This window comes from Camponotus vicinus, unplaced genomic scaffold, assembly GCF_025532165.1.
Source record: "Camponotus vicinus isolate PSW18456_S1 unplaced genomic scaffold, iyCamVici1.0 SCAF_2, whole genome shotgun sequence".
Taxonomy (NCBI): Eukaryota; Metazoa; Arthropoda; class Insecta; order Hymenoptera; family Formicidae; genus Camponotus; species Camponotus vicinus.
Window position 1 is genome coordinate 26,371,427 of NW_028141956.1, and position 19,729 is coordinate 26,391,155.

Here is a 19,729-nt window from a genome sequence, read left to right on the forward strand (position 1 = left end):
TTTCTGAGAACTAATTATGCTTCAAGAAGAAGCAAGGAATTTATAAAGCGCAATATTCCGAGCGCAAATGAATAATTATACGAAAAAGTATGAAGAACTTTTAAAGTACACAGTTTTAAAAATTTAATGCGTTAAAGTAATTTATCACTCGTAGGAGTGATGCGTCGTCTCTGAATAATTTTTATAGAAGCACTCATAGAAGAGCTACATATATCTTGTTCTCACCCTCTAACTCAATGGCTTGTTGTCTGAATTCCCAAGAGCATCGCGTGTCCTGCAGATAAGCCCACGGTGAATCTGTAATAAAGCGATAGGTTCCGCCAAAGTGCTGAAACGACATCGTCGTCGTCGTCGTTGTCTACAAGGTATACCTCTACGAGGTATCATTGCCGTCAGACGCGTTTATCTAGGATCTTAGTTAATCGCCGACATTCGTAATCGCAAGTACGCCGCGACAGGATGAAAAGGGCAACGAGTGGCAATAAAGACGGCGGAGAACGACGTCTTTGTCGTCGACGTCGAGGTCCGCCTGTGTTCCGCCTGTATCTTCAATCTCGGTTATTCGCGTCGAGCATTACAGCCTCATTGTTTACATTCATAACTGGGAGCACGCTCGCGGCGAGAAGCACAGCGAATAGTATCGAAGACAATGAAGCCAACGTCTTTATCGCGATCGTCGTCGAGGTCCTTATAGAGACCGAGCTCGTCGTCGATAATGGTTTCATTTATCCTTAAAAAATCAATTAATTTTTGCTACGCTTTTTAATGAAAACCATCGAGATATCGCTCAAATATACGAATTATTACATGGTAATATTATTTGGATATTCTACTCACTTTCTAAAATTGCTTTTTGTAAATTAGAATAATGCTGTTTTCAGTATGTTAATTTTATATTGTTATAACAAAATATTGTCTATGAGAGTCTCTCTCATAGATAATGATTACATATAATCATTTTTTCCTGCCGTCCATGGTCAAAATAAAATATCCTCACAAGAGTATCTTCATATTGTTTCCAACAGACAATAAAAAAATTTTTGAACCTGCTCTCAATGAAAGGCAGTTCTATAATATGATTTTACGTATAACTTTAAATGTACAGTGATCGAAAATATATTATGCACGAATTAGTAATTAATAATGTATAAACGCTTTATTATGTTAAATTATTAATAATATTAATAACAACATAAAGCATTAATAATTTTATATGTTGGAATATTAATAAGCATTGTATATTATTTTCTCTCTCTATCTATCTCATCGGGGATTAATCATATTTAAATTAAAACGTTGTATGTGTATGTGATGTTCAATTATTATATATAATAAAGTTATCACTGTTATTAGCGCTGCAGAAAACTAACTAATAAAATTAATACATCATAAATAAATTAATATTCAGTATTTTAAATGCATATGTATGTATGTGTCTGCAATATTTCCATCGTAAAAGTTATATAAATTCATAAATCTTGAAAATATACATGTTTCCTAATATTACGCATAAAGAGAGGGTAAAATCTATTTCAAATAAAAATTTATTCCGATAAGCTTTTTTAAATATCTAGATGTTGGCCTAAGAAAGCTTCTAGCAATTATAGATATCATTAAACGTAGGAATCTCGATTAATTTGAGTTATTCAAGACAAACTTGCAGAAGATACAAGTCAAGCGACCTGAAAAAGCGGAGGCAAAAGGAGGGAGAGAAATGACAAGCATCCTATGCATGAATAATATAGGCTCTTACGAAGATGCTGTGGAACAACTTGCGCTATTGTAATCGTACTTGCGCAACAATTTCCGCCGTAATTCTAGAGCCAGAGATCCGTTTGCTAAAGCTAGGATGTTGAGTCCATATATCTTACTTTCGTCCTTATCTTTGTCTTCGTTCTTCGACATCTTTCGCCACATTGCTCTTGATACCCGCAATCTTATGATTCATTGCTCGTGTGTTTGTACGCGTTATGTATACATTGAAATATTTCCGGGTAACTATTAGCATTTAACGAAAATATTTTCTACGCGGAATGCAGTTTATACCATTGCTGCATGATTGTAAAAATTTACATTGCATATTGAAATTTGTGAATGCGGCAAAAACATCAGCAGTATTATGACATAATGACATAATTTTTACGTATATATTTAATATATTCTACGTAAATATATATACATATATATTCGCTGAATTTTCTAAAATATTATAAAACATACATATATTCGTTGAATTTTATACTAAAAAAAATTATATTATTAAAATATTATAATAAAATTATATTAAAAGATGCTATAAAATGATAATAAATTATATTAAAATATATTATAATACTTTAATATAATTTATTAATAAAAAATATATTTGTTTTATAATATAACATTTTCTTTATAAATTAAGGAAAATTTAACGAATTTATTCGGAGCAGTAGATTTATCACATATATTTCTGACAAATTTTTTTAGAACAGTAGACTAGCTTGTGCTCTGCACGCAATAGTAGTTGTGTACGAATGCTATGCAACGAGACTCAAAATTATATTTAAGTATTTTTTCGAGGTAGACCTCGAGAGGGATTTGCAAGCTGATATCAAATGTTAAACGACTTCGACCAATCATCTAAGGTAGATTGCGTCCAGGAAATTGCTTGACTCACATTTACGCGATAATGACTGTCATCAAACGATAAAACCTTTATGCCATGCAACCAATATTGTTTTCGTTAGGCGAAACCTTCGTGTCGTAGGGACGTTAGTAGAGAAAGCGGGAAGTTCTCTCGGCAGTTCCAATGGGAAATAAGTCTCTTTCGGCATCGTTGGCTATTAGAAACGAACACAATGAAGCTAAAGAAACGCTGATAGCGATTTAAGCATCATCGTATGCCGTCGCGTTTAATGGGAACGCCTTGTTTCTCTCGCGCTTCACATCCGCCCGTCGCTTACCTAAATACCGGAAGTGGTTGTCTCGGGAGTGTCGACATAGTCTGCGCCGAGATTCTTCTTAAACCCTCATACAGAGAAACGAGAAACACACGGTTGAAAGAAAAATTACATGCGCTTCGCTTCTCGGTTAAAAAGAAGAATGCGGAGCACGTAAAAAAAGAGATAAATTAAACACAGGAGATTCATCAAGCAGGGTCAAATTATTCTCTTGTTGGAAAAAAGTACATTCTGTTATCGGATAACACAAAAGAAGTAGAAATTTCAAAATGAAATTCGCACAAAACAGTATACCTATTTTTTTAATCTGTACAAAAGTATATGAAAATAAATGTTGCGTTTGATATATGCATGTGTATGTATGTGTAAGAAAGAAAATGCTCCATTTTCTAATTACCTAAAAAAATTAAATTAAATTTAACATAACTTAAATTAAATTATAGTAATGTTTGTTGAAATTATACTATATATTGTTATATCAATAAATTAGCTACATTGCATTATTATTAATTTATAACGTTATTAAAAAAAAGTGTGAAAAATTAATTAATAAAAGTTTATTCGACAGGATTAATCTTTTTTCATCTATTGATGTTTTATTTTTAAAACATCGCAAATATTAATATCAAATAACGTGCTAATTTAATTATAAAATTTATTAGTAATAGTAATTCTTTTCATAACATCAAGAAATAATGCTAGCAATTCCCTTTCTTTCGCAAATACTCTTTCAAGATATCAGAAATTCACTTAACTTTCAGGAATTTCTTTATAGCTGCCTTGAACATTCGCAATGTCATTTTCCCTGCATCGTTTCAGAGAACTCGGCAAAAACCCTAACTTATTCGATTAAACCTGTCTCCACCTACACTCGCAATAAAGTTCAATACCCGTAAATGACGTCGGGCGCTTGAATTGTCTCGTATCGCTCTCTCTTCTCTTCAAAGCAAAGTTAATACATATATATACAATGAAATAAAACATATAGCATTAGTTGAGAAAATAAGATCAAAATATTGCATAAAACTTAGACAACACAATCCATTTTCAAATAGATAGATAAAAAGTAAAAAAGAATATCCATAATTATCAGAACAATAACAATATTTATATGATTAATAAAAGCATGGATTTTTTTAACCTTGTTATTCCTATATTGATTAGTGATTGTAATGACATTTATGTCACATTGTAATTATTTTCTTTTAATTAATAATCAGATAAATTTAAAGCTTTCAATTTCTCTTTCAATTTTTTACACAATCTTATCTATCCTACTTTACGGCGTATTTGCGCGATATAAACCCGAGATCCCATAAGCACGAGTCGAACACAGATGCACAGGGGGTTAAAGCGACCAGGTATTCCCTACCGTCGTCATAACCCACATAGAGGGCGTCACACCGAGAGGGTGGAAGAGAGGTCGGGGGAAAGGCACCCAATGACGTCAGATTCGCGCGCACAAGCTTACACAAATGCGTCGATAACCCACCCCAGCCGGATGCTGCGCTCTCTGTTTTCCCATCGACTCTGATGTTGTGCGACGTGAGTTTCTGCGAAACGCCGCCCCCGCTTACATTCTCATTTGAATCCGTTCACCCTCTATACATCTGCTATAAATCCATACCCCTGTACGTTTATATACACTTTCAGAAAATCTGTTACGCACGACAGATTCGACGCACAATTCTTTTGATGTTCGAGAAATTTATACTACCTACGCGAAAAGGCAGGATTAAATTTCAAGCCAAAGACGCTGCGAAAGCGAGCTTCGAGATAGAAACGATAAAATAGAGAGGAAACTAAAATAAGACACAGGCAGGAGGCAAGACGCGTGATAATCCAATTTTCCGAAAGACTGATATTGATACAGTGTCAAGAAAGGTCAGAATTAATGAAACGCTAGAAGCCGAATTAATACGAGCCAAACGAAATCGACAGAAAAGGTCAGAATTATGCATAATATGCGTAGGCATTCGATATATTGACATTGCTCGCGGATTAATTGGAGCGCATTAATTATTTTTTAAAGATCCTCTAGCTCGCAGGCATGTGAATAAATATATTGCATATTAAATTTCACGAGATGATGATAACAGAATGAACTAAACAGATGGTATACATATAATCGGGCCGAACATTTTCAAAAAATAACTGAAAATACAGATATCTAATGAATTATAATTTTAGTACAAACATTACATAATAAACGTGAAAATCAAGAATTTATATAAGTCTATAGCATGTGTATTTTGTAATGCTATTTATATTATGCATACATCAAAAAATAAGTCTAACATATATCAAATGTATTGCAAATTATGAAAGTTAATTTTAATTCTTGGATTTACGTTATTTTTAACATAAATGATTCCTAATATTACGTACAGAAATGTTTTTATCGCATTATTTTAAGATATTTTGCGATATTTTAACTCACATATCATACTTGACATCATATAACGTCATGTCTGTCACTTGATAAAGATGAAAAAGTAGCCTGTCCATTAAATTGACGCAAGTAAAAGCCTGGAAAATATTTTTTCGTTCAATATATTCAGTCTTCGAATCAACAATGTTGTTTCGAAATTTTTTCTTGCCCCGCATGCGGTTTTAGCAATCTCGCATGCCATCGATCGGGCGCTGATGATTCGCAAGATTTTTTGTATATTGGCAAAAGCTCGACGACGCGAAAGAAGCTTGCGCATGCAGAAGGAGCGAGAGAGGATGAGATGAGCGACGGCTTGCTCTACGGACAGTGACAAATGGATCCAGCGGTCCATCATCCCCGTGTATCATCGTCAAATGTATCTCGCGGCCCAGCGTTACGATCAAATGGATGTCTGCTCTCTCGCTATCATCCTATTTCGAATTCTTCTGCTGGTTTTTTCGTGTTATCTAGCCTGATGTCGCGACGATCCTCCGAGCCCTTATGCGCGTTATTTATTATCGCCCGAAAATAATATCTTCGAAACGTGCATTTTTGTGTAGGACAATTATCCGAAAAAAAGAGCAACGGACGTCTCTGGATTTGATGATACGCTAACTTTGAGAAATGATCGAAAGATTCCCCGCAAACATCGCGATTTGCTTGAAAATCCACGATAGACTTTTTGAAAGATTTTGTAAAGAGATTGTGCAAGTGTAACCACATTTATTTCTAGCTCAATAACTTCGTAAAATTATATGTGATCCATACAAAAAATGAGCGTATCAATATTTAAATATTTAAAAAATTTAATGTCGATTAAAGGTTAATACAAAATATCTAGCGATGCATTTCATAGGTTAATCGCATTTATTTGTACTAATTATCGTACTATTCCCACTTGATATCATTAATTTTAAAATTTACGATTAAAAGCTAATAAGTTTTATCAGATTCAGAAGCATACAATAAATAATTGTTATCGAGGGAATGAACAAAGGAGAGAAAGATTTATATGTAGATAGAGAAATATGAGAACAGAGAAGTTCCCAGCTGTGATATCGATAAAAAGGAAACACGCGGCGCTGACCGGAAGGACGCGCTCGCATACTTATGACTTCCTGACTCTCCCGCAATGGTAGATGGGCGCCGAAATTAACGTAAATCACACTGAAAAACGTAACCGCTCGTGCAACCGGCTTTCGTTGATTATATATAACGTCCGGACGAGCAGTGTATAAAACCGCTTTTTCGTCCGTTCGCTCTTCATCATGAATAATTCATAACCAATCCTCGCGCAAACGTTGTATGTTATTGGCAAGGAAAGATCGGCCTCGGGATTGAAATAACGCGATGAGAAAGGAAGAGATGCGAAGAAAATCAGGACGATAGATTGAAATCGAGGGAGGGGACGAGGAACCGATGCAACATCTCGTAGTCGATAACTTCTTAATTACAAGAAGAGACTCTTACAAAAGCCTCGAGACTTCCGCCTTTCAAAGACGTCAACCACTCGACATAGTCGACAATGTCGGCGAAGTTGCCGGCAATTGTTTGACATTAGCTTGAAAATAAATTGTGCGAAACGCTGCTAATTTAAATGCCAGGAAACGAGGTCGGCGGAAGTACCCTCGTCACAAAAATGTTTGCCTTTTTAAAATACCTGGAAAAATGAGATGCTTCTCGTGTACACTTATTGATATTTATCTTTATGGTGAAATATATATATTTACGAATTTTGAAAAATTACAAAAATAAAACTTGTTTGCGCGATAACTTTATCTATACGTTTCGCGAGAATATTATCATTGAAATTGCACGTGTAAAAGGTGTAATTTGTAATCGGATTATAATCAGATAGTGATATGTAAATCGAATTTTCCTGCATATATATAATACATACAACATAGCTAACTAATTATACATATTTTCGATTCGATAATCATTATTATAATGACAAAATCGGAAATCAGAGCAGAACTGAATTCATGTAATGATAAGCAAAGGAATGCTCGAGTACACTTGCATCATGTCGCTCTTTGAATCTGCTGAAAAAAGACAAGAAGAAAAGAGAAGAGACGAGTTGTTGCCCGTGTGCACATCGAAGCTATCGAGCTAGAAATAAACGTAAGTTTCTAGAGAAAATTTGTGAGATGGTTTTTCATCATTCCTTAAAGGCAAGAAAATTGCAACGAGTCGGAAAAACTAAAAGAAACAGGACCAGGAAGGGAGAGGTTAAGCAGGATGAAGTAAAGGGATAGAAAAAGGGAGGGAACAGAGGAGAGGAGAAGGACCGTGTGCGGAAGAAATGTTGGAGTCGGGGGTCAAGAGCTCTTAGAAATCCGAGAGATTGAAATTCGAGGCGTCTTCGTCCGCTCGGACGGTCCTTCTTATTTACGAGACTTTCAATTACACTGACTCGGCCCAGGCACCGTAATGTCTTCCATTTTTCTTCGGTACCTCGCCACGTGACTGTACTGCGGTAATACTATTAAATCAACTCATCCGTAGAATCACGCCGCGATCATTCCCCCATGCGCCCAACCTATTTAGTGCTATTAGATATCGAGCGAATTTAACGTGACATTATTAATTAATGGCGGGTTGATAGACAGCGTGGTCATAAAGATGCATCTATTAAATATGACAGAACGCATTTCTGATTATAGGGAATTATGCGAGAGAATACGATTATAATAAATTTCCGTTAATCAAAATTTCTGATTAAAGCTTGATACAGAATTATCAATCGACCTAATTTCGGTTAAACAGATTTATCTGATCGTAATTATTATATCATTAATTTCGCGTTATATCGCTTTATACATGAAAGCAATAAAGCCTGAGGCGATCATAATTTGAGACAACGTACAGAATAGCGAGAAAAATGGATTTTTCTACGAAGCAGGAAAGAGAGATTCTTACTTTCCTTAAGATCTAAAGAACTGGCGAGCTTCTGAAAATATTGTCTGGCGAGTAGCAACGCTTTTGGGGCAATGAAGCATGAAACGCTTAACTATGGCGTGACATTTCTCCAACGGCCTTCCGGAAAATCCGTAAAAGAGACGCGCGTCCTTTCGTCCGGAATACACCCACGAAATCTCGTAAACACTAAACCTCGAAGGATGTCTTTCAAATATTTCAAACGATCGAAAACGTCATTTCTCTTTTTAACGGAGGATACCCTATTCTTTTTCTTTTATGAGTAAACAAAAACATCTAGATCGTACGATTCAAAGTTGATTAAAAAAAGCTTGTAGGCAACAAAAGCCTTTATCTGGATAAAAGTGATGGAGAATATCACAGATAAAGAGGCTAAAAATAAAATATTAATTTAAATTGAATTATATACTTGATATGACGTTTAACAAAATTAATTACATGAATACACGCGATGGATGCGATATATTTGGAACCGTATATATTCATACGATATATCTCTGCTTTTATTAAATTTACTAATTTATATTTATATGATTGTAATTATTTTATGAGAATACTTCGCGTTTTTTCTTCAGGAAATACATTCTAAGCAACAATCTTACGGAAATAAAGTCGACTCTTCGTGATGAGTTTCGGAGAAATAGTCTATCTATATTTTCGCGCGCGTATCTGCACGATACCATCTACATCGTATTATTCGCACCCTTGTTCCCAGAGTAGATATCTGCCTCTAATCAATACGTTTAACCTCTGACCTATTATCACAGCTTGGTAGCGAGATCTTCTTCATTGTGCGATATCGTTTCACGAGACTTACCTATGATGCATTACATTGCAACGAATTGCTCAATAAAATAAATTCTTTCAAATATTTATCGTGGACAATCAATCGACTCTTCCATCACTTGCTGACGCTTTATTCTAAAGCACTTTATAAATATTATAAGTTGTTATAAAATAAATTGTAACGTAAAATTGACAGTGAATTATAATTCAATTTTCTATAAAAAAAGCAACTCATATGATTTATTGATCATAATTATAGTATTTTGTTTCCTTCCTCCTTCTTCTCTCTTATATTTATATAACGTAACTTCTTCTTTATTTAATTATTTTATTTATTATTTATCAAAATCATAATATAAATTACTGATTTATTTAATATCTATTTATTTAGTATCTATTTTATAGCTCCACCATATAATCCTCGTAATTACAATAATTCTGTCTCGTATAAGCGAGCAAATACGAAATGATTATTTTGGTCTTCACAATTAAAGAATTTGCTACTTTGAATTACAAAGTAGACTGAGTTACTTAGACAGCGCGGTTATTTTCTTGATTTATAATTGATTACGAAATCCCGTGAATTTAATCGCGGGGACACATTGTAGATCGCATAACTCACGCTTGGAATCTTGGTCAGTAGAATAGAGCGCGGCAAACATGCACGATCTTGATTAGTCTAATTCGTGCAACACTTTACAAGCTCGCCGGCTTTGCTTGCTTTCATTGTAAGATTATGCGCGCAAGAGCTGATGTACGATAGGTACACTGTGTCTCGAACATTCTGCTGACTCATATGTACACTGATTGTAGGGTCAAGGCTTTTATTCTACCTTGTTCAATGATTGGGAGTAACGCACGAATCAAATACGCACGACATTATTATTGACCTAATTTAGAGGATTTTTATCAGACGATATTGTGTAACAATCAATCACTTTTGTCAAAGTAATAAATAGTAATCGTGAGTCATGAATAAATTTATGCTGATACAAGAGTAATATAATAGGATATAATTTTCTTTGGCCATTTGTCTATTACAATTTGATCAATGTCTTATATCTAGATAATAAAAATCACAATTTCAAATAATTTCAGTTATATGATTAAAGAACATTGATATATAAAGAATATTGATATAAGTTTTTAGTCAGATTGATCGGTGTTATTGTTTTGTAAAAATTAAATTTTGTTTACATCAATGACCGACAACATTGTGACTGAAATGAAAAGAAATGAAAAATAACCTTTTGTGTAAAAGCACATTGCGGGTAAAATAAAAGATTGCACAAACACACACTTGATTTCTTCTATCTTTCTCTTTCCGATGAAAATTCGCAACGATTCATGCGACTCGATCTCCAGATATCGCAAAGATATTGCGTGATTCGACCAAGGTCGTCAGCATAGCAGGGCTTCGCGTGATTCGGGAATCAACGCTGCGCCAAAGTGATTACATGCGATCTTGGTCAGCCCGCTGAGCCAAGCAGAAAACGTTCTCGGGCCGAGTTGCTCTACTTAGCGTAACAGGAATCGGCTGCTGCGCCGTTGTGACCATTAGATCGGGCTCTCATAGGTAATGCGGAACCGTATCAGCCCGTGGATTCAAGGGCCGTTTGTTTGGCTGACCGAGGCCATCTGTATCTACTGACCCGTTAAGTCAAGAACAGACCCCCTGCACTTTATGTCTCGAATCTTTGGGCGTATCTACTTCTCGCAGTCGTGTATATCATGCAAGCTGTTACAATATCTTCTCTCGAACTTATTTTCGAAAAAATGCTAATATATATACTAGTATTTATATCAGTTTTTAAAAACTTCATGACCACACCTCAAAATTCGATAACAAATTATCTTAACGCTATCCATTTCATAAAATATAATCATTAATTTATATTCTAATTTTCATAGGAACACTGGTACTTTATGTATTATTTGTGAAAAAATTTTCAAGATAAAAAAGTGTTTTAAAAATAAAGTTGTTACATATGTATGTGCAACATTATAATACGTATTAATTTATCCAGAAATCTTTTAATTTCAAAACATTTTAATTGAATTATGTAAAATATTTTTCGCAATAAAATTCTTTTCAATCATACTTTAATTAATTTAACTGAAGAAACATGGATTAGATATAAATAAATATAAAATTTATACTGTAGACAATTATTGCAATATTAGAACATTATTTTCTTTATAACAAAATGTAAGATTTTAAATTTTCTATTTGCAGAACTGGCGGCGGCAGTATGCTGGGCGACGTGAATATTTCTGCGATACTAGACTCCTTTTCCGTCAGTTACGATAAAAGAGTAAGGCCGAACTACGGAGGTGAGTAGGGATTTAATTTCTTCCATTTTTTGATAACCAAAATCATTCAATTATCCTGGCGTGGATTTTATATCATGCGCAAACCTTGTCAATTTCATACGTTTAATATGATTATCTGATTGACGTTAATTATAGCTTCAATTAATTCACAAACGTGAAATAATACATGCTGTGACAAGTTTTACGCAAAGCGTTCTCCGTCTCATTTTTTTATGTTCGTTGCACTATTACGTGAATCTAAAACATTATCTTGCAGCCAACGAAATTAAAAAAGTTAGATGACGAAAGAAACCAAATATTGACACACTGACAAACTCAATCAATTAGCGAAAGGACAGAATACTGGCAAACGATTCTTTTAATCCCACTTTGTTCGCTGCAAGCGCAGGAAAGAGCTTTTTACGTGTGCTCGGATAGAAAAAATAACTGGAATCGTATTCCATCTTGCAGTGCTGGAATAAAATAAATCGAAGAAGATACATTGACAGCGAATAAATATATACAAACATACAGATATGATCCATTAAAAAAAAGAAAGAAATTTGACACACGAGGTCGATACGCGATAAATCAAGATATAAAGCGCAAGCTTTCGATTCGGTGTAACAATGGCGCGATACAATAGTAAAACTTCAGCGAAACGCTTCAGGAAATATTTTTGACGCCGCTTCCCACGTTTACTCTGCAAAAACGGCGGGCCTCTGTCGAGTATAGGTATACCACCGCTTTCATAAAACAAGTCTGACAGGAACAGCGCGGCAGCACGTGTACGCGATTCTCGCATCGTGTTTTTTCTCGCATCGGTCAAAGGAGTAATTTGCAGTTTATCGCACGCGGTTCGATTATGCATGACTATTGAAAAAGAAATATCAATAGAGCGATGTGGCAAACGTGTACCGTCACAAAGACAGAAACGTGATTCTCCGAGGGCAAAAATAAAAAATAAAAAAAAAAACAGAAACGTTTTCTTTGACATTTTACTTTCAGACAACCGCGAGAGATACAGTTTGCACGCAATTGGTACGGATAGACTTTCGCGCGGATGGTCGCTTTGAATAAATGCCAGACGATTATCGACCGCGAACTCGATGCGATTTCGTGGCCGAATAAACGGGATGCTTATAAAACACGGGAATATTAAAGAGCCATTAGGCCAATTTCGAGTGAGCACGCTCGCCGGAGCCGACAGTCAGTTAGAAGCAATTAGCGCCTGCCAATGGACGGTCTGTCCCACTTTCGGCTAGGCCCGGCCAAAAAGTCGCACCGCGTGTTTCGGATAGGCTCAGCTGGCGGAACGATTATCGGCGTCGAAAAGCGCTATGAGCGATTATGATTCATGTATCGACGATTCCGCCACGGACAAAGACACATTTTCGAGGATAGCCTCGTGGTGGCAGGGCGGGGCTGGAACGCTTCGATAAAACTCGGATCGATGCTGGGACGCTCCACGGGTTGCCACGGGTTACCGTTAACGGCATCTCCGCACCGACAAGACACAGAGACTCCGTATCTTTCGCCTTCAATTACGATTTTGACTTTGATTCCGACCTCCGCGTACCTCTCAGCACCCTCCCACCCCCTTCCTCTTGTCCCAGATTCTATTCCAGGACCACACTCGTACTTTTTCGGTTCTTCGTGTCGCGACTGCTAACGAAAATGACGCACTCGGCTTCACATATTGCTCCGCTCTATTTTTTTCCCCCAAAAGCAGATTTCGAATTTAATTGACCGAGAATTATTTTCAGTCCTTCATTTTCGACGAAGCTAAAAATGTTTACCGATATTCATTGATTTATTCGACATATATTGCCGCTCGTAGTTATAATTGCTGCTACACGTCAGACATAAAAATCGAAAAAGCAGTTAAGCGAATAATTAAGAGCTTCAATTCGTATGCCGTGTAATTAAAATTAATGCAATTACGAATTCTCAGCGCGCAGTAGAATAAAATAAACGCGTACAACATATTATCATTTAATTACATACATTCCATGTTAAATATTGCATAAATCGCTTCTGTATTAAAGAAATATTATTCAATTTGTTACTGTAATCGAAAATTTCGGCAATAACTGTAGTAATCAAAAATGCATCGATAAGCTTTCAAATGTAATGACAAGTCTGGCCGATTGCAATTGATTGAGAACATGAAATATACAGTCTAGCTTGACTGTACAAACTACGTCTGAAAGATGCATTAATAATGGCTTACTTTGCAGTAAACTCGGGGTCGAGTTGTGTCAAACGTGAAAAGCGAGCGACTCATTTTCCGCGGGATCACGTATATAGGTTACTGTCGATAGATTGCAAAAAGGCGCACTAAACGTATCGTCTCGATTCGAATCGCCGATATCCGCGTCTCTCGTCGCTTTCGCATGCCGATACACGGGATTCGCTGGATACGGGTTTTTAACATTTAAAATTTAGATCGCGCTATGTATGTACGTGAACATTACGGAAACGGGCACGAGAATACCGTGGATGGACGGGATAAACAGCCGCGGATGCTCTCTTCGTCTCGTGACGCTTCATTGGATATTCTTCGGAGCGCGACCGGATTTTCAAACAGCTCCACCGTCCCGGTCCAAGGCCTATGTAAAATGACAAAATACGTGACGGGAAACTCGAAATGTTTGCACTCTATAAACTGGCTTGGCATAATGATAAACAACGCAACTTTTCGCGTTCGTGTTAAAAGAGTCTCTCGACTCAGATAGAATTGCGACAAACAGACTCATTAAATCGACATAAATATTTATAATTCATAACGCGTTGATGCAACATATAAAGTAATGTACTACATAACATATTTTTATATATTTACATTTTATAACGCATTAAAAATATTTAATATAATTACTCTCTAAAATTGTCTTACATATTCGTAAAATATCAATCGTCAAAAATGTCTACCGTTAGACTTTTTAAACTAAAATATTGAATTTAGCTCGATGATATAATGCCTGAAAAAATATATTATCCGCAAACATAAAAACATTTATTGTACAAATAATCTTTGAGTATCGACATATGGATGGCTGATATCTGCGACTTTTCAACTCCATAGTCGATTATTAATTCTTGTTCTTTCTCAGTTGCATCGCATGTGTGTCTCGTATATCTTATATTTTTTTTTTCGGAGTAAAGCTCTCTCATGGGTGATCGGTTTGCACGAGCGAAGCATACGGGCGCGTTTCAATTAACTCGATACCACGTCGGCCGTGCGTTTTCCAGCGTGTACGCGAGAACGTCATTGTGAAATATGTGTCCCATATGGGATGTTCCTCGTCTATAGGGCTTTAAAAACATCCTAGAAATGGAAATGAAGATATATCGGTCGAGTGGCGCACGATGGCGTTGGCAGAGTCGTTGTTTACGAGTCAACTTTATCGCGAAAATGCCAACGTGGACACGTATATACTCGCCTGTATTCGTTAACCCCTTCCCAATTCGCACCCTTCGTTTGCGAGTTCCCCTCGACAAACGGTTCTTTCCATCTGCACCTGGCTTCCCGCCCCCTTTCACCCTCTGCCCGAAATTTCATCCATAAACTTTTCTCGGTGAGATACCGCTTGATCGACCGCGATTACATTTTCCGCTTCGTCTTTGCGGCCGATCAATTCGACCGGCAGCAGATTTATCGATTGCGAGAGTGCTCGATTTCGTGTCTCACATCTGAAATAGACTACTGAAATTCTCACGAATCTTCGTCGAGTTTTTGAATTTAGATTTCGTAAAGATTGTGAGAGGAATAGCTCATATTACATTGAAGTTATTCATAGTCGCGTATTTAAATAGACATACAAAAAATTGCAATTTGTGTTTTAATTTAATTTTTTACGTTACATATTAAAAATTAAAATGATTATAACCGCGATACGAAAATAGATATATATTCTTGATGAATAACTAATATATATTACAGATTTAATATTAAAAAAGAAAAAAGGTACAAATAATTTTCGATTATTCAGCACTTTAATTAAATTTCATGAACTTAAAAAATGTTAACATATTTATCTTGAATTTTAAATTAAATGTATATAACACATATTATAAATTTAAAAAAGAAAGAAGTAAGGAAAAAAGATACTAAAGATATAAATAATTTTCAATTATTCAACACTTTAATTGAATCCCATTAACATAAGATATGTTAATTTATTCATCTCGATTTTTAAATTAAACATGTATACAACATAAATTATGCAATATGAAGCAACATTACAGCTCCGCTCTATAGATATCAAAACAGATCTAAGCAAAGCCCTTCTCTTTGAAAAATCGTATTGACAACCGAGCACACGTAAATTAGCGTATAAATTATTATCGGACGTTTCGTCTAATCGAAAGCGATTACCACTTTCAGCGATCCATCCAACGTAGCGACATCACCAACATGCCATTTTGCATTCACAGTAAACTCACAAAACGCTACCGAATGAAAGAAAGAAAGAAAGAAAGCAATATGTGTACACGTGTGTGATATTCGTGAGATTAACGAACGAATGCCATACAGTCACTCTCACCGTGTAGCTTGTGTGGTCGCGGCCGGAAATACCGGCGACTCAGACTTACTAACCTTCGATTTCAGGTCCTCCCGTCGAGGTGGGCGTCACCATGTACGTCTTGAGTATCAGCTCCCTATCCGAAGTGAAAATGGTACTACCTCTAGGTCTTACTCAATAATTTCCGCTGAAAGTTATTTATTAACTGTCGTTCTCGGTTAAACACAAAAACGGTCTCCCCGTCCTCTTCTCCCCTTCCCCCATCGGTCTCTTCGCTCAAGCAACCATACTTTCTAGTGCCCGTATATTTTTCAAATCAACGGTTGCCGCTGATCGTTACTGAATTGTCATCAGCATCTTTTTATCTATTAACACACACACACACACACACACACACACACACACACACACACACACACACACACACACACACACAAAAGCACAAAAACTTGGGAGACTTACAGTGCAGATGCATATTCGATTATACTGTTGTACATACACGCGCACATGACTGTGCATTCTTCCAACAAATGCATATTAAAATAACTGTATGCACAGATTCGGAAGATACACCACGCAATATAATTTTCATTTTAATTGTGTCATACTTCATTTTATTTGTGTTTGTAGTTATTAAGGCACATAAATATCCCATTATTTGTCTTATTAGACAAACAGGCAATTTAATATATTCGCAATGCGATTCAAATCTATTTAAAAAATCCACAAAGGTAACGAGAGAAGAAGATAAATTGATTTTAATGGTCGACTTTCAATATCAATTGCATTAACGATCGATATTTGCAATCCATGTGGGTGATTTCTCACAACGTCCGTGTCACCTCAATGAAATAATTCGTTTATGTCATTAATCATGTACTAATTGGGGCGATACTTCAGCGATCGAATCGGTCCTCCAATAAACGTCTCGTTGTTTAATACGTTCTTTGTGAGGCGTGAATTATCTTCGTTATCCAACGACGCCGACTCTCGCGATTATTTCGCTTCGAACTCGTACGTAACGATCGATTAATTGCTGCCCCGCGGGCTATAATCTCGTTTTGGTACCACGAAAAAAATTTGGTCCTAGAGGTCGTAAATCAGGATGAGAGACGCGCCTCGAGCACCGCCTTCGTCGCGTCGCCTTCGGCGCCCTGACGATGAAATCAGTTTGATTGTCGCCAGCAGATCCGCATCTGCCCTGGGTTATATGCTTCTTTAATGTACTTTTCATTTAGACGAGCTTGGAATCGTGGCAATCGCATAATGCGATAATCGGGACGATTTAGCTCCGAGGCAAAAGTCGAATTTCTTGGCGCGTTGATTCCGGAGTCAATTAAACGCAATTATGTAGAGAAGAATTAATTCATTGCTATTCCATTTCGAAACTACGAATATATCTCTTAAACGCTTAAACAAAAGTTCCTCGCGTTTTCATTCGGAGCAGATCGACTTTTATTATCCTTTGTGACACATTTACTTCGATTCGCTGCGGAAGAAACAATACTCTATCAAAACACTCGCTTATTAATTATAATATAAACTCAACTTTTGAAAAGATGCAATAAAATGATACGATTTAATGATATTTCGTGGGTTACATTTCATTTTTATTTGATGTATTTTTTTAATAGCGCGAAACTCGAGGAATAGTTACTTGAAACAGAAGGGATTCCAGATATTATTATTACGCGAATTAGAGCGTAATACATAATTTGCTTCACATGCGAATATTTAACCATGTAAATTTTTTTCATTCCTATCAAAGTAGCAAAATTATTTTAATTTGCACGTCCTGCAAATATATGTACATATATTATTGTTCGCAGACATAACCGCATAAAAATTCCACTTATGTTGGTATTTCATGTATAAAACGCACTTTGCGCACGATAGCGATTACGCGATGCGGTTTACCGCTCGTACTTCGAAACTACCGAAATGAAGCCAACCAAGCCAAATCTCCTAACTCACTTGATATATTGTAGTGCCTCGTGGTCTGTCCGCTTATCGCGGTACTAGTTTACACCGACGCAGAAATATGTGTGCGCGTGTATGACCTTATACGCACTATTCCATACATACACACACACATACACACATACATATATATTTTAGTAGCGAACAACAGAAAAAAAAGACACTACTAAAAATGGACAAAGTACTATTTCATATTTCAGATAATAAATATATACTGGCTGTCCTCGTTCTACGCTCGAAAAACGTGGCTGTAGTTTCAGCAACTGGGAACGGGAGCAGCGCGAATTGAACTAATCTTAAAAAAAAAGAGAGAGAGAGAGAATATAATCCGAATCGTTCTAAATTATTGCGAGGAAGTTTCACGCGCGAAAGTCAGATATATTTTGTTAAAAATAATCTCTTGTGTAGACACTTGATGTAATTTCGCTGCTAGAAAATTGACTGACGCGGGAGCGCCGTTAAAAGTTTCGACCTTGATGAGAGGATTCATGAAGATCATGAATCAACACGAATCTCAGTTGCTTCTAACTACGTTCATTTTCTGCGAGCGTGGAAAACTTAGTTCACTGATCTCCTGCCTGACTTTTGAGCCTGGGCTGTCCCGAGCGTCACGTAGTGTTAGAGAGAACGTGAATGAGGAGCGTCTCTTTATTGCTTTCTGCTCTCAGGGAAAAAATAGTATTTTGTTCAATATATTAAACACGCACGACCGTCCCGTTAGATCATTTCTTAGACGCTCTAGCTGCTATGCCGCGGTTGCTGAGATGGGCTGCCGCCTGCAAACCATTTACAATTATTATTACTCTATGTCCCGCCGCCCGAAAAAATATCCGCCCCTCTTTGCCCGACACTTCCGCCATTTCTCTGTCTGAACACCGCACGTATCACACGTTCGTGAATGAACACGCGAGAATAAACAAATCGATCGAATTGTCTCGATTGTGATGTCCGTCCGAGTTCTTTCCTCTCTAGCAGCTCTTTAGCAGTATTCAAGACTTCCCCCTCACAGCCCCAGAAGCTAAAATTAAATAAATTTCGCCCGGAATCGACAATCGCAATGACAATGACAGCAATTCAGTGTAAAGTAACGACGTCGTTCGACAAGACGACGCGTTATTTTCGACAATGGAATGGCTTTTGATATAGGGCGAGAAAAAGGACTATAAAGCGAGCTAGATTTCCCCAAGATACGTACATGTATAGCCACAACGAGCCAAATTGGAATACGACGTGACGATTGGCAAAATCAAGACGTACAAAGAACGAAAGAGAACGAGAGTGAAAGAAAGAGAGAAAGCAAAACCACGTAATAAAAAGCAACGTGATATAAAACGAAAGACAATGGTAGTAAGGTAATTTCATACTGCTACGTGGCTGTGATGTGTATGTAATATTACGTAAGAGTAATGTGCCTGATGTAACGAGACACATATGAATGATTCTTCCAGCTTGAAAGGCAACGTGGCCTGAGACGACGAGTCCTGTTGATTTGGTTCCGTGCAGGGTGCGAGCTCTCCTCGACTTTATCCGTTTATACCTTGCCTCTGGCTCACGAATCATAAGCGCGCTCGACGTTCCTGGAAGCAACCCCCTCTCTGTTGAGAGAATGACAATCCGTTTCTCGATTTATCTGAAGACTCGAGAAAGAAAATCGCCGATATTCGCTTCTGCGATGGATCTCGATTCTTCTGATAGACATGTTGTCGCGCGCGACATGCCATGTCACGCAATATGATCGTTTGAAGAGTACTTTAGAAGATGTTAAGTTTCAACGCTCACGTGAGCCAGAAGTAAAGGGAGATTCGAGATGC

General features: G+C 36.7%; 2 protein-coding genes across 13 annotated transcripts in view; one reads left to right on the forward strand and one right to left on the reverse strand.

Annotated features, from left to right (window-relative positions):
* The window catches only part of Rdl (Resistant to dieldrin), a 77,466-nt gene that overhangs the window by 24,825 nt on the left and 32,912 nt on the right, over nucleotides 1-19,729 (forward strand). For 5 of the 9 annotated variants that reach the window (XM_083090712.1, XM_083090716.1, XM_083090709.1 and 2 more), the window contains exons 2-3: nucleotides 11,333-11,430; nucleotides 16,025-16,092. In XM_083090712.1, coding sequence (XP_082946838.1) covers nucleotides 11,333-11,430; nucleotides 16,025-16,092 — 166 coding nt within the window. The remainder of the gene's footprint in view (nucleotides 1-11,332; nucleotides 11,431-16,024; nucleotides 16,093-19,729) is intronic. The other 4 variants (XM_083090713.1, XM_083090717.1, XM_083090711.1 and 1 more) reach the window with 1 other exon arrangement.
* LOC145966563 (uncharacterized) overlaps nucleotides 1-19,729 on the reverse strand; it is a 66,807-nt gene that overhangs the window by 11,847 nt on the left and 35,231 nt on the right. Inside the window, exon 4 of one of the 4 annotated variants that reach the window (XM_083090731.1) lies at nucleotides 13,488-14,021. The exons of 1 other annotated variant lie outside the window; for it this stretch is intronic. In XM_083090731.1, the coding sequence (XP_082946857.1) occupies nucleotides 13,864-14,021 (158 nt within the window). In that variant the 3' untranslated portion in view covers nucleotides 13,488-13,863. Of the gene's footprint in view, nucleotides 1-13,487; nucleotides 14,022-16,505; nucleotides 17,428-17,670; nucleotides 18,695-19,729 lie in introns of those variants that run through there. 2 more of the 4 variants (XR_014437070.1, XR_014437071.1) reach the window with 2 other exon arrangements.